This window comes from Temnothorax americanus, unplaced genomic scaffold (assembly GCF_048541705.1).
Source record: "Temnothorax americanus isolate GAGA-0224 unplaced genomic scaffold, ASM4854170v1 Scaffold13, whole genome shotgun sequence".
In the NCBI taxonomy this organism is placed as follows: Eukaryota; Metazoa; Arthropoda; class Insecta; order Hymenoptera; family Formicidae; genus Temnothorax; species Temnothorax americanus.
Window position 1 is genome coordinate 1,203,124 of NW_027509264.1, and position 24,502 is coordinate 1,227,625.

The 24,502-nt window shown below is 47.5% G+C and overlaps 4 protein-coding genes across 9 annotated transcripts in view; 1 reads left to right on the forward strand and 3 right to left on the reverse strand.

The window, feature by feature from the left end:
- Positions 1-12,658, reverse strand: part of Chinmo (Chronologically inappropriate morphogenesis) — a 53,994-nt gene extending 41,336 nt beyond the window's left edge. The window contains exon 1 of one of the 4 annotated variants that reach the window (XM_077399540.1): positions 11,932-12,658. Coding sequence is in view for 2 of the 4 variants with exons in the window: in XM_077399537.1 (XP_077255663.1) it covers positions 10,239-10,494 (256 nt within the window). In the remaining 2 variants the exon portion in view is untranslated. Of the gene's footprint in view, positions 1-5,152; positions 5,353-10,063; positions 10,186-10,238 lie in introns of those variants that run through there. The other 3 variants (XM_077399537.1, XM_077399542.1, XM_077399538.1) reach the window with 3 other exon arrangements.
- A 151-nt stretch (positions 12,659-12,809) lies between these two features.
- Positions 12,810-14,908, reverse strand: Rfesp (Rieske iron-sulfur protein). Of its 2 annotated transcripts, none has more exons than XM_077399545.1 (4): positions 14,728-14,908; positions 14,150-14,302; positions 13,401-13,578; positions 12,810-13,312 (listed from the first exon to the last, which is right to left on the reverse strand). In XM_077399545.1, exons 1-4 carry the CDS (start codon positions 14,819-14,821, stop codon positions 13,024-13,026), a joined length of 714 nt encoding a protein of 237 aa, XP_077255671.1. In that variant the 5' UTR covers positions 14,822-14,908; the 3' UTR covers positions 12,810-13,023. The 2 variants fall into 2 exon arrangements, with proteins under 2 accessions (XP_077255671.1, XP_077255670.1); XM_077399544.1 differs by having other exon boundaries at positions 14,614-14,906.
- A 906-nt stretch (positions 14,909-15,814) lies between these two features.
- Positions 15,815-18,244, forward strand: LOC143893814 (coiled-coil domain-containing protein 43). The gene is made up of 3 exons (XM_077399530.1): positions 15,815-16,694; positions 17,137-17,525; positions 17,618-18,244. The coding sequence occupies exons 1-3, from the start codon at positions 16,530-16,532 to the stop codon at positions 17,688-17,690; spliced, it is 627 nt and encodes a 208-aa protein (XP_077255656.1). The 5' UTR covers positions 15,815-16,529; the 3' UTR covers positions 17,691-18,244.
- Positions 18,245-18,511: 267 nt separating this feature from the next.
- Positions 18,512-24,502, reverse strand: part of LOC143893813 (uncharacterized) — a 150,020-nt gene continuing 144,029 nt past the window's right edge. For both annotated transcript variants that reach the window (XM_077399527.1, XM_077399528.1), the window contains exons 7-11: positions 24,317-24,475; positions 24,093-24,231; positions 23,686-24,001; positions 23,427-23,556; positions 18,512-23,160 (exon numbers count right to left, since the gene is read on the reverse strand). In XM_077399527.1, coding sequence (XP_077255653.1) covers positions 22,677-23,160; positions 23,427-23,556; positions 23,686-24,001; positions 24,093-24,231; positions 24,317-24,475 — 1,228 coding nt within the window. In that variant the 3' untranslated portion in view covers positions 18,512-22,676. The remainder of the gene's footprint in view (positions 23,161-23,426; positions 23,557-23,685; positions 24,002-24,092; positions 24,232-24,316; positions 24,476-24,502) is intronic.

The window sequence follows — 24,502 nt, forward strand, 5'->3', positions numbered from 1 at the left end:
CCTCGACTCGAGAGAGTTGCGTGGCTCCGGAACCGCGCGAAAGGAGGAGCGCGGGGAGAGAGAGGAGCAGGAGGAGGTAAAGAAGGAGGAGGAAGAGGTGGAGGAGGAGGAGGAGGCCGAAAAAGAGGAGGGAGATGTACGCATCGCGGTGGAATAGGTGGGGACCGCGGCATCGCGTGGTGGCAAAACGCACGCTGATCGGTAAAGGGAGAGGGGGGGTCCAAGAGGGAGGCTCAAGGTCGCGGCGGGGCCGCACACGCGCCTTAGCCGCGCATACACGCACGCGTATACCCGCGTTGCGCACGCACGCGGGTATATACATACGTCGTTGCAACACGGGCGTGTGCACGAACGCGCGGGCGCGCGCGCGCGCGTTGCAGTGTAGGTCGCGAACGTGTGTGCGTGTGTGGGGCAATGTGCGCGCGCGTCCGCCAGAGCGTCGTAATTCGGCGCTCTTATGGCGGCAGTATTATGTCATCGCATTCGTGCGTTCGAAAAACAGAGCTCCGGTCCTCCTCTCGCGATCTGGTTCTCGAAAATATATACGGAAAGAGGGTGCCTATATCTGCAATTCTGTTTTGACTCCGTCCTGAGAAAGATATATAATAACTGGACACGCGTGTATCACCCTCACTCGGAATTTTTCTCACTCGCACCCGGCGTCTTTATTCGCGTGGAAATTTCGCTGAAGCCAAAAAAAAAAAAAAACGACCGAGCGCGCGAGGCGGACAAAAATAGACGCGGCTCCGATCCTGCATTCGCGTAATACGTGTAAGCTTCCGTAATCGCGCGATACCGTAACTCGATATATATATATATACGTCGATGGCAGCCGGCCTGCGTGGCCGAGCAATGCGGGGCGATTCTAGCTTCTGCGAGGAAGGAAAAATTGGGCAACTCCGGGGCGAAATGAAAAGAGAAAGGAGAGCGATGTGGTCCGAGTAGCGTCGTTTGCCTTCGTCACGGGGATGGTTGAACGCGATAAGGCCGACGACGGTATTGCCTGGTGGCGAGTGAAAAGGATGACCGTCGTGATGTCGAGTTAACGCAAACGAGGAGAGGGCGGAAGGGGGAGGTCTCCTACATGAAAAGCGCGTATCGTGGCTCGACGAAAAAAACACGAACGGCGTCTGATTCGGCGAATGCTATTTTTTGTGGAGCGCCTTTTAGCAATAAGCGCAATCGCCTTTTATATACGCGATATAGGTAATAGGAGAAAGTCGTCGTCGGCTTCTTCTTTCTTTTTCTCTCTTTTCCAGGAAGGAAACCGTTATTAATGCGTTACTGGAATACGGGGCCTATTTCGATTCGATTCGATTGTAAGCAGCGCCGCGTGCTTGATACGCTCAATGCGCTTTGAGAGCGCGCCAGCGCTTTCATAGGAAGTGCCGCCGTTATTACGGCCAAATTGAAGTCGCGTATGGGGGATATGAGCGACAATTTAATCGTACAGATATAGATGGGAGTTCCTAGTCTTAATTCTTTCATACATTATAGCTACGCTTGCGACACCGAATGCAGCGATGCTCCTGATGTATCCATTAAAAACGTGCGTTTTCATTAAGCTCGCCAATCTACCCAATTAACGAAAATTTATACTTCACACCGGAATTACGGTTCACACTGAAACGTAAATAAGAACAAAGTATCGCCGCGTCTAAATTAAAGTTGGGAAACGAACAGGGGTCAAAGTCGTAGAAAGTAAATTCTGCGGAGAGACTGCTTCGGAAAGAAATTGTTCGATACTGTAGCCGTCTCTGCTAGGGCCACAGCATCCTGCCTTCGACCGAAGATAGGAACGAGAGGTGAAGGAGGAAGAGATATTTGCATGAATCCCGGCAGTAATCGTCTGAGGAAGCGCACCCAAAGGGTTGGTTAGCCCGATGAAAATGCCAGAGTGAGAAGCGCAAATACGTTTGACGACGATAATAGAACGGTTCGAGTAAAAGGAGGAGGGAGATGTGTGTTCTCTGTTTCAACAGTAAAAGATAACTCGCGTGGATTATCAAGACAATACGTAATTTCGCTCTGATTTCGTTTCATTCGCGTATCCCCCCCTTAGGAAAGGACGTTGAAAGGATTGTACAAATTGAATTGCCCCGTCCATTATTTTAGGAAAACAGTATAGTGTAATACGCGTTTCGTTATTACCTATTTCTATATATAAAGGCTATATTTGCTATTGAGGAAGCTGTCATGGCGAACTCGGAATCTATATAGGCTAGATAGATATAGATAGCTAATATATCACCGCAAGCTAATTGGACCGAGGCGCAGCGAAAACTAATTTGGAGGTCAATGTCTCTCCGAGACTAGCTTGAGATAACAGGTTGTCCGCGCGTAATATATGTTTTAAAATGAAATCTAGCCGCGAAAGAAAAGGTTGACGCGTTCGCCGATGGAGGTAAAATAATAACGCGATGTTTTTCTCGCGGATCATCATCGCAGATCCATTTCAATCAGGCGCGATGATGTAAGCGCATTTTTGCCGGCGACGAATAATCCAAGGATCGGGCGTCGATATTGACGGTCTCTGGAGACGATGTGCGTGCAGCTTGCAACTTTTATATCTCGTAAAACTTTGCCTTTCACGATGCCACTGGCAGCGACAGTTCGACGTCGCGTTTCGATATTCCGAACGTTTCGGTGATTTACCAGCAAATAATTAATTCGCAATTGATAAATAAAATCGCTTTGTGCCCCATCGAATATACGCAAAGGAATGAAAAAAAGAAAGAAACACCCTCACCGTAACTACAGCCTCACGAATCTTCGGTGCAACGCGTCCAGGAATGCGTTCTCGCCGCGACGATCATGCTTGCGTATCGTCTCTCGGGAAGAGCAATCGTCGACGCGCGCGCGAATCACTGTGACTCATTCACAAGAACGGTAAGCAGGAAGATGCGCGGGGAAGTGCAACAACCGTAATCACTTGCTACGACTACGACAATCAACGTGATGGCCACAGCGCGGACGCGAAATCAACGTCAATCATCCCGGGGATGATACTATCCTTCCCCAAGTCGTAACGGAGCGCGAATGATGCGTGCGCGCCGAAAACGCCCAGCGCGAAGCACGATCTGAATTGGACTGTTCTACGGGTTATGTCCGGCTCGTTCTCGACTTCCCCTCTTTTTCTCTTTCTTTCGCGGGCTCGTTCCTCCCGCCGGTGGCCCTACGTTTTGGGCCGACTAAACGGTATGCTCCTACTAGCGGACTTGATCGTCACAAGATCAGCGATGTCCTCCTCCGATGCACATCGTTCCCCGATTCGTACACTGAGAAAAAAAAATTGGTCGTACGGACTAAATTTGTATATTAGTTGTTGATATCCATTCGTGTCAATCGTCAATATTTTTAATCAAGAATTAGAGTTAATTCAACTAATGTTTAGTTGAACGTATCGGACTAGATATTTTAATTAGACGAAATAAATTTTTTTTCTCAGTGTGGGTGGAAAGTGGAGCTTCCAGAATGCGTTTCCTTCCTCGGAACCTTTACCTCGCTTTTTCATAGATACGGCGCGGCTGCCCGCTTTTCCGCGATTATTACGGTCGCAATATAATTTCATAAAGGAATCCGATAGCTAAAGAATCTCTAAGGTGCAAAGATTGTTCCGATGAGAATTTTCTTCTAGAGCCCGGTTATATAGTATACAGTGGGCCTATTCTGTAACTCTTATAACGACAGTTTCGTTATCGTTATATTGTCGTTGCGCAACTTTTTTACCATATATAATGTCTGCGCAACGCAAATATAACGATAACGAAACTGTCATTAAGAGTTACGGAATAAGCCCACTGAGAGCTTTGTTCGAAAGGCTCGTTCAGTAAGAAGCATCGAGTAAACGGTCCCGAAAATCGTCGCGTACGCGGAAGTCGCGTTGACTTTTTCGTGCGGTCGGTGCCGCGGAGGAATGGTTTTTCTAGTCGTCGTGTAAGGCGAACGCGGCAACGCAATAAATTTCCCGAATGGAGGTCGTTAGCGGGAGGTTCCGCCCCGCGGGAGCTACGCGCGTTTTTTCGAAGCCGCAGACGACACCGGGGAGGGAAATTAGGTGGAAGAAGCAGAATGTACGATCCGTTTTTATGACGCCATGAAATAAACGCGACTTCCGTCGAGATACCGCTACGCGCATAATGCACGTACGACGACGTGCTGCTTGCTGCTGCTGCGCTGCACGTGCACGCACTTTACAGAGGCAGAAACAAAGGAAGCGGTGAAATCACGGTATGTGCGCGTAATAATGGCCGGCAATTCAACAAGCGCGCAAACTGTAATTTAGCCGAAATAGTTATAGTGTTATAGACAGAGCATTAACAGCGAAAAACGATATTACCGTGAGAATATTGTGAGCGCCTAAATATTAATTAGAATAGCGAGTTTCAACAGCCTAATATAAAAATTTTGAGGTAGATATATTTTAAGAATACATTTGAGAGAATAGGGATATTAGAGTTATATAATTTATTATATGATAATTATTTCTCTCGCTGGAATATATGATAATTATGTATTGTTGCGCCAAAATTTCATATTTATTCGATCGCTGCTGCGAATAAAAAGTCATAGTTGCTCTAACAAATATATACTCATATTACAAGCTGCACAGTGCAGTGCAAAATGTTAAATAAAAATGTTTAGAATAATTAACGTGGGTAAATATTTTAGTCCCTATAATGTTCACAATAAAAATAAAATGAACTAAATGAGAAACACAGATAGAACACAATTAAAACACAACTTATGAAAAACAATTTATTTCGTCGAAAATCGTCGCGAGTTGACAATTTTCTTTTCCACTGACATATTAAAACCAAATCGTCCCGATCGTTTCACGAACCACAAGCCGCTATCTATATAAAAATGCACTATTTCACACCATGTAGTCGCTTTCGCGAGCAAGCTTTACATCCTACTCCCTGTAGCGTCGCTACAACTGAGCCTCAAGTTCAAAGTCGCCCCCTCCCACCCCCGCGACTTTCCACGCCCCACACGCATCGATCCCGCGATTCGCGATCAAAACAAACAAGTATCCCCACGAAAGCTTCCCGAAACGGCATCGACGCCCGACCTGTCGATAACGCGACCGGTGCAGAGGAGGCACGACACAATAACGACAACAATAACAGCAACAACTGGTCGGCCGTACCTGGCGGATGAAGCCACCATGGATTGACCAGGGATGGTCGTTGGTTGCTGGGGCCCTCGCCAACAGGGGCGTACATCCTCCTCCGACTACGTCACGCCCGTCACTGCCACCCCGGTGCGCGACTGCACCCCCGACTGCCTTCGCAAGCCCGCGGCCGGCAGCCACCCCTCCAGCGGCCGCGGGATTCCAGTCTCTTTTCCCCTTCCTCGAGCGCGCGCGTACGCAAGAGGGTTGCAAGGTTACCGGCGTTATCCTCCCCCCCCCGCCCTCGCATCCACCCCCGTCAACCCTCGCGCGCGGGTTTCGCTATCGTATCGCCCTTCCTACCGTCCTCCGAAGTCGACCTCCCTCGCGGCCGACCAACCCCTCCGCCGTCAACGACGATTCTGCCAACCCCCCTCCCCTCCCGCGGGAGAGCTGAGAACACGGACCACCACCGCGCCAATGCCACCCTCGCATCGTTCTCCCGGCGCTTTTCCTACGCAGCCACGGCCATCACTTTCGCTGGAAAGTCCTCGGAGGCCGTTAGGGAGCCAGGGCTGACGCTGCAAGGGGTGGCGAGCAGCCACGGCGAACCTTTCTTCCTCGCCTTCTACTTTTTTCTCTTCTTCTACTTTCTCTTTCGCTCTCTCGCGTGGGAGAAGAGACATTCTTTCGCGCAATCGATAAAATAATTTAACTACCGGCTACCGGATAACGAAGAACGGAAGCACCGGACGCGGCGGCGCCGCCGAGGAATCGACAAAATAAGCTCGTTGCTACGTAATGGACGCAGCAGAAAATGCCGAAGAGCATAATGTGGGACGGTAGAAACGCTGAAATACACCACGTCGATCGCGGCCGATTGATTCACCGGCGAAGTCGTGGTGCAAGTATAAACAGAGTTTGCGCTCGAGGGAAAAACTTAAAAAATTCGAGCGTATAAAATGCCATAAAAATAAACAGACGTGTTTCTATTAGTTACTTTAGATGTCGCATAGAGATGATTTCCGTAGATTTAAATATACCTACTCAAACTTATTTTAAGCGTAATTTTAATTGCGCGAATGAATAGAAATTTCGCCTAAAAAAACCGATATTTGAAAAAAGATTTCTTTTATCAATCATCAAAACTCAGGACGATAATTTGCAGTTATCCTCTTACGGTATGGTACGACCCTAAAACATGAATTTTCATAAAATGAGCTTTGGTTGGCTTGAATTCAATATTTATGCGCGGCGGTGGTTACGGCCGACCGTTCTTAACGACGCGAAGGGTCGTGCACCTGCATTCGAAATCATCGTACATGAACACGGGCCGAGGTTTACAAAATCTTTCTAACGCGCTCGAGGAAAGCGTTAGAAAGCAGCCGCGTTCTAATCATTAAGATTGGAGGTCGGTGTATAAGTATATCAGTATATGTACACGGCACTTGTCCCCTGCATAAAATTTGTTAGTCAGATTAGGCAGGTGACTCTGAATGCGTCCTCTCTCGAGCGTGCAATGAAGATGCCACCAATTTCGGGATCGATATAAGACTCGCTTGCTACATTATGCAGCGCGCCGACCTACGCCGACGTAATACGAACCGCGCGCGCGTAATAATTTTACCTCGAGCCTATAATAATGCGCATAATCGAGAAGCTTTTAATAGCGTAAGAGTATATTTTAACTTTTAACTATATGCTGCGGTAAATGGTAATGCCGCGAACAATAAAAATAGAAATGTCCTCGTAGGAAACGTCAACAGGTTCAAAGTTCACTTCAACGCGGATTCGTAATGTAATAGAAAAATACACGTATACAACGTTTGTGTGACGATCGATAATTGGTCCATTATCGGAATCCATCAAAATAACAGGAAAAATGTCACGAATGCAGCGCCTTTCGAACCCAAGAAAATCTCAAATACCGATAAGATTCCTGCCAAAATAGAAATTCTTCAAACGCACACATATATATACACACACACATACACTCCGCGGTTTCTAGGATGGCCCCATAAAGAATCGACACGTTCCTGAGATCAACCCGGGATGGAGGGGAGAACAACCTTGCAAGCCTTCAAACTTCGTCGTGCGTGCGTAGCTTCAGCGATAGTGGGGGGGGGGGTCTGAATTTTGGAGGTTGGCAGAATGGCCGAGAGCCACGAAGGGGGTTGAAGAGAATGATAAAGGGACCGAGGGGAAAGGAGGAGATATCGGCGCGAGAGGGGAAAACGCGGAATGGCGGCAGGAAGCGAGAGGAAGGAGAAGGAGGATGATGATGCGAAGGAGAAAGGGGGAGGAAAAGGGCGGCCAAGGGGAAGAGCCAAGCAACCTGCACCCGGCAACAGCCCCCGACCTCGGAAGAACTAATCATTAACCTCCTTTCACCCTCCCCGAATGCTGCCGCTCTAACTCGACCACCTTCGCTTCACTTTCACCTGCGCCTCTCACTCGCCCACCGCCCTCTCTACGCGCCCCCTTATGCCGCCCCCGCCTCTCTTCACTCTCACTTATCCTTCCACCCTCGCTCCCTTCCTTTCCCTTTCATCCAGAGCTTCCCTCCGTTTTCCCTCCTCTCTTCTCTCTCTTCTCCTCCTCCCTCTTTCACCCACGCTGCGCCGGGTTGTGTGTTTATGATTACGATTACCCCGCGCGCTCTCGCTTTCGTCGCTTTCCCTTCGCGGTCGCTTTCGATCTCGCTCCCGTCCTATCGACCTCCAAACCTTGTCGCTACTTTCGGGTATCTATCTAACGCGCGCGACGCGATGCACGCAGCGTCGCGGCGCTTAAAGTCGAGGGTCTCCTTTCGACGCCCAGCGACGATGCGACGAAAAGAAGGCAACGGCCGTTATTTGCGGCGCTATTATTTTTTCTCGAGGGGTGTCGCACGTCGTTGCGTAATATAGCGAGACAGTATAGATACCGCAACGACTCCGGTCTTTCCCTCACGAAGACGCAGGGGATATATTCGATCTCTGTCGTCACAAAGCTGAAAATGAAGGCCGGGGCGTATGATTTAACGGAGGAGAGAAATTTCAAGAACAGTTTTCCGAGCTTTCGCCCCAGACGATGAATAATTCACCTCCTTGACGCTCGAACTCTATGTCGATATGAAAAATGCAACACTAACGCGTAACCAATATTTTTATGTATAAACAATGAAAGTCGCAAAGGAAGTCATCAGAAAACGTTCTTCTGAGAAACTTCGATTCCATTTTGGTCTTACAATTAATAGATTTTGGGAAACATCCAGGAAACATGTAACAGATATATTCCTTAATTTAACCCTTCCTAATTACATTTGTATCGGCATAGAGCCGGCGAAAGGTGTGTGCTTTCTTAGCGACAATCATCGCTGTAAATAATTCAGTAGGCGGTCAAAAAGGGCGGCTGACATTCACATAGATATCTTTACGAGCAATCGATGCCGCGGGAAGTTCGACGTCGAAAATACGAGCCGAGCGTACATACCAAATTATACCATTTTCTAGGACTACGTGGCAATTGGCCTTTATCCGCCACCAATCTTGATTTATGCGCCAAGTTCCTAGACGATAGAATCGCGCGCGCGCGCGCGATGGTGTAGACAAGCTAGGGTGGCTAATATATGGCGTACGAAACGCAACGACACGGTAGACAAAACCGGTAACGCGAACGGGTTACGGAAAAGTTACAAAAAGCGTACAAAAGGGCGAACGGTCCATCGAGGCGTAGCGGAAAGTACGTGCGAGCTAATAAATTAGCTCGCACGAGTAGATTTAGCCGCTGATGAACTTTCGACCTTTCACGGATAACGTTCATATCGATTCATTGACGCGAAACGAGAGAAAAAAAATACAGTTCCCCTATCTCGCTTCTTATCCACATAAATTATAAGAAATTCAATCTCGCAAGTATTACGGATTCGATAAGGAAGGTAACATTTTTCGCATTTCATATCGAGCGCAAAGTTAATAGACGAATAACATGATAAAAAGTGCATCGCACACCTACACGAAATCTTTCGTACGTTTCGTCGATTGATTTTGAAATTCTCCCGCGTATTCCTTGCATTAATAACGTTCGCGAATCTAGATCGCCGGCGTGCCTCGTAAATCGTAAATCGCTGCTCGCGAAGTACGCGGCGAAGTACACGCCCGCGTGCGAAGGTCGGAGTCAGTGGCAGAAGGGTGGCAGCCGAAAACGCGCGAAGAGGGGGCCGCGGGGGGACGAGGAGGGGCAAGATGCAACGCACATCTATTGATTCTCCTCCAGCGTGAAGGCCCGCGTGTTGCGGCGGGGTTCCGTTCTCTCTTTCTCTCTCTCTCTCTCCCTCTCTCCCTCTTTCCGTCTTTCTTTCTCTCGTTACGACGGCACGCAATTTCGCGTGCGCGCACGGATACGCACACGCATACGCGCGCGCAGGAGGGAGAACGAGTGCGCTCGGTGGATGCAGGGCACAAAGCAGCAAAGAGAAGTCTCGTCCTGCGCCGTCGGTGGCGAGAGGTGAGGCAGAAAGGGAGAAAGAGAGAGAAAAACCGAAAAAGGGAAACTGGATCCTGCGAGAGAAGACGGACAGCGAGCTCCCTTCTTCCGTGCGCGCGCGCGCGCCGCACTCTCGGTCGCGTTTTCTCGCTCGCTGACGCATAAGAATTAGAATGCCGGGAACCCGACGGCATTTGCATCGCAACTCGTGCCCGTTCGCAGCCTTTGCACTTGCAACTTTCTTGGAGATCCTCACCCGGGGTGGGTAACGATCGTCTTTGTGAACAACGAGTACAGTCTCGGCCAGAACAAGGTTGCGCGAGGGGCGGCCGAGAAGGGCGGACGGGCGAGATCGCCGAAAGAGAGCACGCATTTCGGACAATTGATCGATGGGGGAAAAATATCGGGACACGCGAACGAGTATCATATACTTCCGTTATATCTCCGACTTTTTTACGATAATATTGTATACAATCTCACCTTTGTGCTTCCCTGATTTCCGCCGTGATTGAGAGTCTGCTCTATCGAGTATGCTAATATTTTTCACATAACGCCACTGTTCTGTTAAGCCAGTGTTAATGCGAATTTTACGAACGTCTCTTATCACCGTCCAGAGCGTTTTTTCTCGTTCCACTTTAAAAGAAGCTTTACGAACCTAATGTGATGATCGATCGAGGTCTATAGATCATTGGTCCGACTCCGACTGCTCCTCGCGTGAATTTTGAATATGCATCAACGTGCCGCACGGCATCAAACCGACGATGAACACTGTCTTTATTTACGTGAATAGAAACAATAAGGTCAGAGCGCGCGCACGAAGCCCCGAAGTGTTGCGAGGAGCGGCAGTGCGGTGGTTGTTTTCGCGAACCGTTACCGGGATGCAAAGCACGGCTCACGTGTACGGAAATCATTGCTGGATGACCCAGGCGTGCAGATACATCACAAACACATGCCCCCCCCCCTCCCGGCTCGAGCGCGCTTGTGCCGATACCCGTGTTACCAAACAAGGGATGAAATGCGAAATGTAATAGTTTGGCCAATAAAGTCCGTGCGGTTTTTTACTTATAAATGTTCATCGAGAAAAATCGCACGGACTTATTGGCCAACCCAATATAACTGGTATAATTCGCGGTGCTCATCGAACGGTTATTATTATCAGGACGCTGCTTGCTGTATTTGAAATATAAGTGCGATGTATCATCGGTTCGACAATTTCCAAATTCACAGAGCTTAGCGCGCGGGTGAACGTCGCATCTCTAAAGCGTATTCCACAATGGCAGCAGGAACATACAGTAAGACGTAAGCAGTAAGTTATTGACTAATGGGATTTTTACAATTCAAGAATAATCGACTGTGGTTGGTCAATAGCTTACTGCTTACGTCTTACTGATGCATACTCCTGCTACCATTGTAGACGACGCTTAAAAATAAACCTTGCGGTATGTCTTTATCAGTATGTACGTCCCTAAAATAAACTTTATAGTATCATGTATTAACAAAAAGCTATATACGAGAAAAACTTTATTTCGAGATATAGAAAAAAGAAACGATGTATATCCACATAAATGCAATAAGCAGACCGACAAAGAAATTAATTAATTAATAAAGCTCCTGATTAAAATAAAGAAACAAACGTTATTAATATTATATTATCGAAAAAGTGCAAACGAGGAAAGAATTGTTTGTCATCGATTGTTATTGTCGCTTTCGTGATTTGTTGTCGACGCAGCGGGCGCGCGTGCTTTCGGAGCGTGCATGAAATTCCACGGAGAAGAATGCGATATCAACACCGCGGAGCAATCTAAGCGACGTTCCGTGTACCCCCCCCCCCACCGAGGAAAAAAAAGGAGATATTCCCTGGAACGAAGGCAAGAAGTTTATTCCGACGCTGTAGAAACTTGCAAAAACTGGAGCAACCGCCTGGCGCGTCAAATTGAATTAGGAATGAAGTGCAAAAGCCGTCCGAAAACTTATCGCGTTTTGAGGAATATTCGCGGCTGAAAAGATACGCGTAAGACACTCCTGTTTATCGCACGACGTGAACAAGAAAAAAAAAACAGATGTTATTCGAGTCGCGTTATGCGTTTAAATATCGAAATAAACTCCTCGCGATATGAAAATGATCTGATACACGAGCAGAAACGTATTAGAGGTCTATTTCGCGAGTCTAGTTCGACGATTTTCTATCGTCGTGTACCTGTCAATGCCCGTAATCATACGACCGCCTCGGCAATTCGCGATTTCTCGAATTCCGCTTAAAAAAATAAAAAGTTCGATAAGCTTTCGCTAAATTCGATGAGCGATACAAAGAATTCTTGACGATACATCGCGATACATTTGCTACTCACCGGCAATTGCGGCGCGCTTCAATTCCTTGCGTTTCCTTCTCGCTTGTTCCCGCGACGACGACCTTCTCCTACCCTCGGCTTTCAACCCTTTCGCGGAGCGGCGCGGCTCGCTGACGGCGCGCGACCGGACAATACATCGTCGGCGATGCGTCGCCGGCGGCGGTTCCGAGTGTCAGTTCCGGGAGGAGAGAAAGAGAGAAACAGAAGAGAGAGAGAGAGAGAAGAGAGACGGAGGGTGGGAGAGTCAGCTGGTCGGCGAGGGGGTTAACGCGCGCGCGGACGTAATATATACGCGGTGTTATATACGTAATATATAACTCGGCGAACAATGGCAAGTATGACGCCGCGGCGCGCCGGCCGGCGAAAACGCGGCCAACTCCAATTACTCCAAACTCGTAAACGGCACGAAAACACGGGCCGCGAGCGGTAAAGACTATTGATCACGCCGCGCGCGATTTCTCCGTACGCTGCCAGCAGCGACGAGAGCGATCGAGGTGAGACCGGCAGCGATCGCCCGGCGATTGCGATGACGATTGTCGCCGCGCTTCGCGGCCCCCTCGCCGGCAGCAGGAATTTCGGCCGCGCCGCCGACCGCTGGCGCCTCCTCGCGGAAGCGGCGGCATCGCCGCAACCCCCTACCCCCTACCCCTGCCTGTAACTCGAGTTACAGCCGCGATTAGGTGAGACCCATAGGGGTTGCGTAGGATTTACACGAATTATACATTTATGCGGGGCTTCCGGACGCAATGGCGAATTCGCCCACGAACTGACGTTGCTTTTCCGAAAAGTTGTACGCACGTCGCATTGATATCTTATGTAAAACTGTAACGCTAGTTTACAGCTGTACGCTGGTAAGAGCAATCAAGTTTCACAAAAGATATTTTCACTTAACATTTATTCTAAATCCGACACAGCGGATGTATCAGCAATGTTCGAATGAAAGCTCTCCAATAAAGTTTCAAGAAATATACAAAACCACACATTTCTCCAATTTCTTTGCGTTGCTAACAAGGTATTGCGCAGGTGTGCCCACGGAGCATCATATCATACATAAATATTTTATTACTTGACTACAGATATCGCGAATAGTCATTAACCAACAACGAGCACGTTGCCTTCGACGAACTCGTAGGGTGGTACTTCGAGGTTCAGCGGGGCCGGTCCTTTTCTAATCCTACCGCTGGCGTCGTAGTGGGACCCGTGGCACGGACAATAATAACCGCCCCAATCTCCCGCGTTAGCGATAGGCACGCATCCCAGGTGCGTGCAAACGCCTATAACGACCAGCCACTTGGGATCCTTCACGCGAGCGCTGTCCTCTTCCGGATCGCGGAGACTCGCAACGTCCACCCCGCCTTCCGTCGCGATTTCTGCTTCCCCTCTGTAAATAGAAGATGATAATCACGTTATAAAGTACAAAAACGTCTTCTTACAGCGGTAAATCATCAAGCATCGGTATTTCAAATTACCTGTGTCGCACGAACAGGGGCTTTCCGCGCCACTTGAAGACAGCGCTCTTGCCCTCGGGGATACTGTCGAGCTTTATCTCGATCTTCGACATGGCGAGTACGTCGGCCGATGCGCTCAGCATCCCAACGAGGGTGAGCACTACGACTTTCGCGCCATAGACACCCGCCACGGAACCACCTGCGTACACAAAATCAAAGATGATTTAGTTAGCGACTTGTCACATTTAAAAACCCTCAGTTACCTTACGTTTTTACACTCCGATATTACCTCACCAGGGTCTGAGAGACCCCTGTCGTTTTCTCTAGCTCGTATCTTTAAGACAAATGCATCAATTTGAAGTCTTTTTTTTTAATCGATGCGTCTTTTAAAGATCTACAAGACTGCAAGTTAGATTATTTCAAGTTAAAAAATGTAAATGTTTTTTTTAAAAAAGAAAGACATTTTTCTGAAAAAGCGAAAAAGATTGCTTTTTTTCAAATTGACGCAGTACTGATTAAAAAAAGATACAAGGGTTTTATGAACGTTTTAAAGACCCTGCACGTTTTAACAATGTGCATGGTCTCTCAGACCCAGGTGAGGTAACTGAGGGTTAAAATGTATCGAAGGGTCAATTGTATGTCTTGAAACGAGGTGAAAATTACAAAAGTGAACAGATTTATTAGATTTCGACAAATGAAGTCGTAGATACTCAATGAATTTTCTCACTTTTGTAATTTTCTCAACCCCTAGACATCTTCCATGTACTTGCCAGCTGCGACAAGATAGGAGACACCCTTTCGGGACGACGCACTGTCCCGTGACTTTGCGTTTGGATCTTGCACTTCATCTTTGCGATAATGGGAGAAGTCTGGCCACTGAATGTCGGTGTGTGCCAAACGTCGCTGATGCATCTGTGTACTGGCTGAAATAGACACAAATCCAGATTATATTCTTGCTTCAGGGGGGGGAGGTAGGAAGAAGCCTATCAGGATCTTTTATTGATTTTCATCTATCTAGGTATTCGTATCTACAACGTCAATGCAGGCTATTCCGGAGTAGCTTTACGGGCCTGAGTTCGACTGATAGCGCAGCGACCTGCAAAGTGCGCGACTGTGCGCATATCGATTATATAATCGCGAATAGCGCGAATATCGGGTCGATTTAATGCCGAGAGGGATGCGACATTCACGGGACAAATTCGTGGCGCAGAACGGACTGATAATACGGACGCACCTGCGACTCCCGAGCTTACGCACGTAGGTCCGGTAAGAAGAACCTGATAGGTGGTCTGCTGGAGTGTCCGTCTGACGGAAGGAGGAACGACAATCTTGGGCTTGTGAACCTTACCGGTCGCGGCCACCGGTATCCCTCCGTTTGAGACGGCGGTCGCCGTCGCCCGCAGGAACGGCGCGAGGGCCGTCGATTTCGCGATCACGTTCATATTCTACGGGAAATACGTCCGTGACGACGAACGGGACGACACATTCGCGAGGCTAGAAGGGAACACTAACACTAGCGCGCTACGCCGCGGCGGGTCGCTGCGAGCGGCGTGAAGTTGTCGCGCGGCCGCGATCATCTGACGATAACGCGGCGGCCGTTTTGAAATCGAGAATCGCTTGTTTCTTTCTTCTTTTGCTTTTTCTTTCACCCTACACGATTTGTTAAGGCCTTCACACACGAATCGACGAAAGACGTAAAGGAAATCCACCAATCAGAGTCGACTATTCCCTTCTTTAAGAGGGAAGAAGAGGGGAATAGTCGACTCTGATTAGTGGATTTCCTTACGAGTTACGTCTTACGTCTTCCGTCGATTCGTGTGTCCAGGCCTTTACCATACGGCCAACAACGCAACGCGCGCGCAGTTGCGATGCGTAACGTGTAGGCTCCGGACACACACTTTTTCGTAACAGTAACAGTAGGATTTCGACCAAACCAATCGTGTTACTCGATTCGGGAACGTACGGCCGTACGTTTTCGAATTGAGCAACGCGATTGGTCGAAATCCTACTGTTACGTTCTACGGAAAGTGTGTGTGGCCAGCTTAAGGGATGGTTTATAATAGCCGTAACCGTTGATTTAAGCCGTAATCTTTAAGAAATTGACCAATCACAGTCGAATGTGGGAAGAATAATCGACTGTGATTGGTCAATTTCTTAAAGATTACGGCTTAAATCAACGGTTACGGCTATTATATACCAACCCTAATGGCTCCTGCACACAGGACGCGGCAGCGCGACAATGCGGCAACGCGGCAACGCGGTGACCAATCACCATCTTCTGCCTTTCCGTACTACTTTCAGAAGTAGAACGGAAAGGCAAGACGGTAATTGGTTACCGCGGTGCCGCGTTGCCGCATTGCCGCGCTGCCGCGACCTGTGTGCAGGAGCCATAATAACCCGGTCTACATTTACATAGGCCCGCAGTTCGCAAAACGCAAGCACACGCACAGACTACATGTCAACCTAACCTCTTTGTTAGATTGACATGTAGACTGTGCGTGTGTCTTGCGTTTTGCGAACTGCGGCCTATGTAGACCGGGGTAAGGTGCGCGGTGCGCACGCTGGAAATGCGCTACAGAAACGGTGACTCTGACTGCGAAACTGCGAACTGCGACATCAGCGACATGCGACATGCACATGCGACATTCGCGACGTCGTCGTGCGTGACAACACGCGCGGCATCGGGGCCTGGTTACAGCTGCGGTCCACTTGACGCTACAAATGTTTCGAAGCATTTTTCTTCTCTTTTCTTTCAATGAAGAAAGAAGGAGAAGAACGCTCCAAAGCATTTGTAGCGTCAAGTTGCGTCAAGTGGACCGCAGCCTACGTCTTATTACGCGGGTCGAGGATCTGCGCCGTCGCGCGGAGGAAAAGAACGGACGGAAAGCTCGAAGGCGCCTGGCGACGATGGCCGCGCCGTCGTGGAAATGACCGAGCCCGGTCGCCGGCGTGTCGCGTCCAACTTTGAAAGATGTGACTGCCCGGACGACGGGGTGTCATCGCGGCGACGCTGCGGTCCTTCCTCATCCTTCCTTCCTACCCTCGCCATTCGGCGCGCGCGAAGAGGCAGCCGGTGAAAAGTTCAAGTCGCGTGAACGCACACGCCGGCGCCGGTGACGCCGGACCGGCCGGACTGGACGAGTGAGAACGATGGCGGTCGCGGCCAACTCGTTCGACGCCTGGCTCAGCAGGAAGCTGCAGGCGCTCAACACGGACGAGGGTGTCTTCGGCACGTACATCAGGGGCATCCTCGAGGGCGACGAGTCCGAGGACGAGAAGACAGAGGCGCTCGAGAGCATCCTCGCCGGCGTGACGGTGAGTGGGACCCGCGCGCGGCACCGAGCGTTGAGGTTAGAACGCGCGCGCGCCGCTGCGTCGTCAGCCGGTCGGAAATAGAAACCGCGAGGTCGTGCTCCGAAAGTACGTGTCTCTGACTCCCGTACGCTCTCCTACCGGCGAGTCTTACCCGCGTGCGCGCGTATCCCGGTCGCTTCGTCTTGCGGAGTAACTGTCCTCTGTCGTTTTCGTTCGCCAAGAGTCCCGGACAGACCCATCAGGATTCAAAGATCATAAGAGAAATGAAGAAGCTCACGCTGACTCCGTATATTAGTTTTCGACAAGACCTTCAAATCTTAATTCTCGCAATTTTTAATTCACTTAGACGCGCCAGGAATACTCATTAATTCTTATCTCTGCACTCTTGCATGAGATTACGTAATATACCTTATGATACAGAGCTGCATTTCTTTCGTTGCAGGAGGATGATATTAGCAGTCATGTAGCAGAAATCTTAAGCGCGTGGGCAGAGTGGCTGCCAGGTGCGGAAGTGGCCGCGGCGCCCGCACCGACGGAAGACGTCGATGTCAGACTGGCAAAGATGTTGGAGTCGCAGAGTCTACCCACGACGACGCAGAGGAGCTACACGGAAGAGGAGAAACGAATACGGGAGGCTATACTAGCGCAATACAGTCAAATGTCTGACCAAGACAATAGCGAGGGAGACGGGGAAGAGGATGGAGCGAGCGGTGGAGACTGTGGAATCGAAAAGAACTTGAACGCAGCTACTATCGTACAGCAGGAGAGAGAAAAAAGAGAAAAAGCCAAGCTGGAGAGCCAGAAGAAGAAGGAGAAGGACAAGGAAGACAGGTAGGATAATAATCGCAGCGTAAATGCACTAAAAGCCTATTTATATATACATGATAAATATATAAAGCTTTAAATATAATTTTATGTTTTAGAGAGAAGCAAAAGCAATTGAAGGAGGAGAAAAAAGAGAAAAGAAAAACCCAAAAGGGAGAGAGGCGGAGGTAGCATCGAAACAAAAGCGTTGGAAGATTTACTTCGAGATTATTGACTATGTATATGCTGTGGTATTCATATATATATCTATCTATATTGTCGTGCATGCAACGATCTCCGACAGTTATTTAAAATCAGTCATCGATCTTATATTTTCATTAGAAGAATATGTGTGTGTAGCATCCATCCATCTGTCGTTAGAAGGCGAATTCACAGATTCAGTACGAATGCATACGTCGCCAAGGAGTACATACATATAATGTTAGATCATCCTGTGCCTTCTGTCTCTCGAAAACTGTCCTTTTCCGGCTTTTCCTCAAAGAGGTTCGTTACTTACTCATCCTTTTTTACATTCTTTATTCACTCCTAGCGTTCTTCGTAGTCTGTATTCAGAACTCGCGTCTATTCTCGCTAATTAAAATTAGCAGCAAAGTAATTCATCGTTTGAAACAACGGTTCTGAATATCGACAGACCTTTTTGCTCATCCGGTCTGCTTATTGCGTTGTATCTCATACAAGTGGTGTATTTAATACGAGTATGTTAAATAAAATATTTAAATCACTGATATTTGGTACTTAACACTGTAGAATGTGGAAATTCTGAAAAGGGGGAGTGCAAGGAAGATTCGTCGATAAGATTTGCCCTCGTTGCATTTGTATACATATTTTTTTTATTAGTTATATATTTACACACAAGATACCGAGTCGAAACCGAGTCATCTTGGTATTGCATTAATAATGAAAGACAAACGCAGTAAGATAAAAACAAACGAACAAATGATACAAAAGATGATGCTTCAGTATCGTATCAGTATATATATATGGTATATGTATATATATATATATATATATATATATATATATATATATATACACTAATGTCATTATAATCAATTTATTATTTAGCAATTCTCTCGTTTGCTATAGTTAAGTCTGGGCAGAAATTGACGAACTCGCACTTACATGTTTATAACAAGACATCCGCAATTGAACGCCAGATTCACAAATCCACTCTCACTCTCTCTCTCTCTCTATGAACCCTCGCTCCCACATTTTTATCGGAATCATTCTTCCTCCATTCCTCCTCCCCGTGCTCTTGAGATATTTTCAATTCCGCGTGGATTTGCGTGCCGATATCTCTCTCTTGTGGGCCTAGAAGAGCGAAGTGCGCGCGTTGGCCGTCGTTTAATAATCTAAACGATCCTCCGTCACGATGCGCGCCCACGGGATCATTTTACGCATTAGCGAGCGTCTCGAACGAGAGATACTTACTCCCTTGTTACACGCCATCACTCGCGTCTCTATCATCTAATGAAAATTTACTAGCGCGTCTAAACACAACGCGTAACTCTATGATTGTCCTACTAGGATGATCTACGAGGCTCGGCCATCGCGACGTTTTCTTTCTCTCCATCGCGTTCAAGTGAGATGTGTGTATGTACGTTCGGAGCACGTTCGTTACATCCTGGACTAGAAAAAGCGATTGTCTCCCTTTTCCATCCGCGCCGTATGGAGAAATCGCCAGCGTACGGCAACGACTATTCATTCGCGAACGACGAATTGACCAGGTGCGAAGTCGAGTAAGCTTTCAGTCGAAGAACGTGGGTTTTTCACGGATTTTTTCGCTGTTTCTCGGATGATATCAAAATAGTACTACAGGCCCTGTCTTTTTTTTTGTTTGTTTGTTTCTTTTTTTCACCGTAGTCCCGGCTTCGTCGGTGTCGGTCTCCACTTCTCTGCCTGAGCGTGGTCCCTCTGTCTGTTCCAGAAGACAAAAGACCCCCCCGGGTTTGAGTCGAGTTAACCGACGCCGGTGAAACCGATCACTAGCGTGTTTTTCGCTGTACGAACCATGCTTCTCGTTGTTTCTTTTGGGCGTACGCGCGACACACGCGTGCCGAATGTGCATGTGTTGATCCGTATATAAGTGATGATGCACGTCACGCAGATAATACAACCGTCCTGTTTATACAGATACTATAATTTGATCCCTCTGTATACAATAGTGAACACAACTAAAAACTTAAGACTGTACAATTGAACGGCGTTTTTTGCCTTTTTTTTTTCTTTAAAAAAAGGGCAGGACGGGAACTTCGTAGACGGAGTCCCGCGTGTCCTTCGCGAACGCCCTTCTAATTGTCCCTCTATCGTATCCTAGACTTAACTCGTTTTGCCCTTGCGCGTTTCCGCGCTTCACGTGTATAATGGTATAATATATTTATATAATTAGATATATGTGTGTGTGTGTGTGTGTGCATAAAATCATACGGCCACACTCTTTCTTTTTTTTTCCACTCTTTCTCTCCCCGAGACGAGTCTCCCGCGCAGGCACGCACGCATGCACGCACATACAGTCACGTCTTTATTTTATACACAATTTGATATATCTGGTTCCCTAGAAATATCGTCGCCTCATAGACATTACTCTCTCGTCAAATTTTCGTCTCTTTTTTTTTCGTTTAGAGTAATCGAACGAAAAGTTCACCCGAGATTTCGTGATGATCGTCGCTACGTCGACGCGATTACTCGAGAGCGACCGCTACGAACCCGCCACAAGTCATGAGAATCGTGTATCATGTATCATATATAATAATGCGCTACTTCATCAGTCGTTCGTTCGGGCAGATTCGCCGTATACGAATAATATATTTATTATATGTAATTCTTAACATTTTATAATATACCTCCGCTCGCGTTTTATTGGCCATTCACCGATTATGTCGCGCGATACCACTACGATTAGTACGATATTAATTGTTCTAAAAGTTCTTGGAACCTAAAGTGGGACCCCGTTTGTGTGACGGCAAGTCCAGTTTCATTCATTCGTTCCAATTATCATCGTGAGACGTTCGATAACTTTTCGCGAATCAAACAATAAGTTCATAAAGGAACTGAACGAGTGCGCTGTAAAAATGTAATAAAATTAAGGCGACATATCGATTTTTTGCAAAACGAACTATTAGGAACAATTTCGCCATGTTTCCAATATAAAATAATGATTCATTTCAGTCTCTTGTACGCGATTATAATTTGCGAGTATCGGATGTTCACGTATCTGCTCCAATTTTTAACCGTGGCAATAAAATACGTATTAAAAGTTTTAGTAGGGCCTTCAACGGTTTCATACGTATAATAGGACCTTTAAGAATTAGAGAAGCATGCGAAAACGGAAGATAACGCTTCCGTGGTGGAAGCTCGAAAGCAGCAAACGATGGAGAATCTCACGTTTCTGATGATGTAATTATTACCAAGCTCGTGTCTTGCGAAAGTTTAGAATGGGTACGGGCACATCGAACAATTACCAAGTCTATATAAAATTAGCCTAACAATATAATACTATACAATAGGTTTTGTTTCTTGTCAAATCCTCTGCATATCGCGAAATGCTCGTAATGGTTCCGAAAGGGCGTGTCAAATCATAAATCGTTAATTAATGCGAAGAAGCTACGAGCAACGCGTAAATAGGTAGTACTGCGAAGGCGGAGAGGAATCTCACGGGGCGTTAATCAACATTAATTAATCAATTTCGACGTAATAAAGCATGCGTTACGTCGCGTAGACGATTAATGATAACAGAAGAGCGGTGATAGGGAATCACGTGAAAATTCACTGAAAATCGCGCACTGAAAAATTAGCTAAAATTATCGGAGTTTTTTTTTACGTATATCATAGTAAATGAACTAGCATGCTGCTGCTGCTGCTGCTCTGGGACTTCGAAAACCGCGTAATTAAAATCTGTACATACCTACGTATATAATTAGTGTTAACTCTGTCATTATATCGATGATAATCCTCGTTACTTGTATGCCGCTATATCTTTGCGGTAAATAGTAGCGATATAGCGATTATTACAGATAATAAGAAAATAATGATTAATAGTTAATTGAAATTATTATATTAGCGATCGTTACTTCTTAATATCAGAGAGATCTAAGTAAGACAGTGGTAGTTTAATATCACAATAAGACTACTCAGGCCTCGTTAAACTGGAGCACGCTTCACGTATTAATGTTATTCTTCGCCTTGACGCTTCGTTATTAATCGCGCGACCTTGTGTCGGCGACACACAGGTCTCGGACGACTCAGGTCTTCTCGGCGCGACCGTAATTCGATGGTAATCCCCGACGTTACACTGCAATGTCGGACGAATCGTTGTTCAACCATAATATGCTTCGCTTCGAGAGTTCCTCACTTCTCTATCGTACATCGTTGCCACGATACGTACATCGCATCGCGCCGCTTGCACTCGCGTAGTTACCTAAAGCATGATGCTGCTATACAGTATACTTTCCGATTGCGTTCATTCGCGCGAGCTTTTTTTTTACCGCCGAAAACGCAACCTGGCGACGAATCGTCTTTCACGGCTCGTCGACAGCAAGGCAAACAACGCAATTCTGTACAAATTTTCAATGGTAATTTTTTTACATCTACAGCCGAGATTTCGTCACCCGTTAATATCTTCAGTTTCATACAGGCGCGAGATAAACATTTGAACCACATAGGTACAATGGTCCATGTCGAAATGTGAATCGGTATACACTAACGATGCTAATATCCTCATCTTAGGCAGCAAGTTTTTATGTTTTTTTCGCGAATAACTACGATAATGCGCGCGCGCGCGAGTTAATTACGATTACCTGAGTGACATTGGATCGCTAGAGTCCTCGGGGGCGCGCGAATCGATCACGCAATCGCTCTATATTGCTCATCATGCCTACGCGCTCTTCTCCCGTCGTCAGATCGTCATTTTGGCCTCACAGCTCGATACATGCCGAGACTAGCGACTTTGCGCTTAACTAGCCGTTTGGCATCGAGAAATGGTAACGTCGGACCGACCAGCCAGTTCTATACGCGCTTTCTATTCAATTGCACACGCTCTTGATGTACGTCAAGTGATAAACACATCTACGCAATTCTCGCAGCGGTGCACAGAGCGAGCCTGTTGATCGCGTCGGTACGCGAGCAGCGCGTTTAGAAGTGGCTGGCGCAAACCCGACTTCACAATATCGGCGGCAGGAACGTGCCTGAGTCGTCGAGATTCGGGTCTAGGCTCGCAACGATGTCGCCGGTCGACGCGTGCCTCGACGTCGCTGTCTGCGTGCTGCTCGCCAGGGCGTGACTGCTCGCGCTGCCGTTCAGCTTGCTCTTCACCATCAGGCCGCCGCCGTTGTCGGTGACGTCGGTGCCTGTGGTGACCTTCTGCACGTATTTGCGTCCCTTGTACAACCGGTACATCGTGTACGGCGGGTCCTCCATCGTCGTTGCCCGTTGCCGCGGCGCGCTCACAGTCACGCTCACCGTCTGCGGAGCATGCGCGGATTCCCGCGGCGTCTCGACACTCGTCGTCGTCGTATTCGCGCTCGCGTTTACCGTCGACGAGGCTATCGCCGACGAGGAGGAGCTCACGTGCGAAGTCGACGACGAAGTCAGCCACTCGTGACGCATCGCCTCGTCGGGGGTCATACGCTTCTTTGGATCCCACCTAGTAGTGTAATGAATCATTTGGTATAAAATTTGCATAATTCGACAATATAATACAATATATTATCAATACCTAATATAAAATATATTCGACAAATAAGAAACTTGCCCCAATTCACTATAAAAAACTTATAGTTTCTATAAAACGATTTATCAACTGAGAACTTTAGATTTTCAAAGATATCATAATAGCAAAGTCGATTTTGTATAATAGAATTCTCGAATAATAAATCTACGCTAGAATACTGCGTATTGTAAGGAACTTACTCGAGGCATCTGCTAACGAAGTTTACGAAGAGCATGTCGGAGCACCGTAGTGCCAGCGAGAGGTTCTTGCTACCTACCCATCTCTTCTTGCCCTTGCTGTTTGTCACGCATCGCGGACTTCCCTTCTGATCTGCAATTATTTTAAACCCGGTTCTCTGAGTATTACCGTGTGCGCGGCACATCGACCGTTTTTTTATCTTCAGTGGGGACACTTCTGCCTCCAGAGTTTCTAGTACTCGCGGATATATTAATAGCTTACCGAAGAAGAGCCTGCGACGAGTGGCGTGATTGATAATGTGCTCCGGTGGTTGACCGAGGACCTCCATAATGCAGGCGAGCTGTTCTATCTCGTCCTCGCCCGGAAACAGGGGATATCCCGTGTACAGCTCGGCTAAGATACAGCCCAGACTCCACATATCGATCGGCGTGCCGTAGGGAAGACCGAGAATCACTTCCGGACTCCTGTAGAACCTCGACTGTATGTACGTGTAAACGCGCTGGTGGCTGTAACACGACGAGCCGAAATCGATGACTTTGATCGAGCTGCTCCCCCGTTGTTTCAGCAGCACATTTTCCTGTAACAATGACAATGTATATGAGACACGGCACTCTCGAATGATTAACGAATGAATAAAACATGACTGTGCGCTCCTTCGTGTTACCCACCGGTTTCAAGTCACAGTGAATTATGTTCTCTCGGTAGAGCAGTCTCAGGCAACTAATTAGCGAGTTGGCGAAACGGCGGATCAAGCTCAGGCTGAATCCTTGATAATTGTTCTTTTTGATTAGCTCGTACAGATTCAAGCTGCAACGACAATTTTACTTGTTCGTTTAAATAAATTCCAGCGGGCGGAGGCTCGACTCTGCTTATCTCGCTTGATCTCGCTCACCTCATTAATTCGAAACTGATACACAGGTGATTCCTGAAGTAAAAATATTCTAGCATATGTATCACATTGTGCTGAGAGTTCCCGTCCAAATCCTTCTTTCTGAGATGCTCCAAGATTCTCACCTCGATGAGTGCCTGATGATGGAATCTCTTTTTGTTCCTGCAAGGACAGTGAAAGCCGCGCTGT

Bases quoted from the DNA above. Each gene is read 5' to 3' on its own strand.
- Rfesp (XM_077399544.1), bottom strand. From the start codon at position 14,821: ATGAACGTGATCGCGAAATCGACGGCCCTCGCGCCGTTCCTGCGGGCG. The intron at 13,579-14,149 runs GCAAGTACATGG...TTGTGTACGCAG, and splicing joins CTCCTATCTTGTCGCAGCTG to GTGGTTCCGTGGCGGGTGTC. The intron at 13,313-13,400 runs GTAATTTGAAAT...TTCTATTTACAG, and splicing joins CCCCTGTTCGTGCGACACAG to AGGGGAAGCAGAAATCGCGA.
- LOC143893814 (XM_077399530.1), top strand. From the start codon at position 16,530: ATGGCGGTCGCGGCCAACTCGTTCGACGCCTGGCTCAGCAGGAAGCTG. The intron at 16,695-17,136 runs GTGAGTGGGACC...CTTTCGTTGCAG, and splicing joins GCATCCTCGCCGGCGTGACG to GAGGATGATATTAGCAGTCA. The intron at 17,526-17,617 runs GTAGGATAATAA...TTTATGTTTTAG, and splicing joins GAGAAGGACAAGGAAGACAG to AGAGAAGCAAAAGCAATTGA.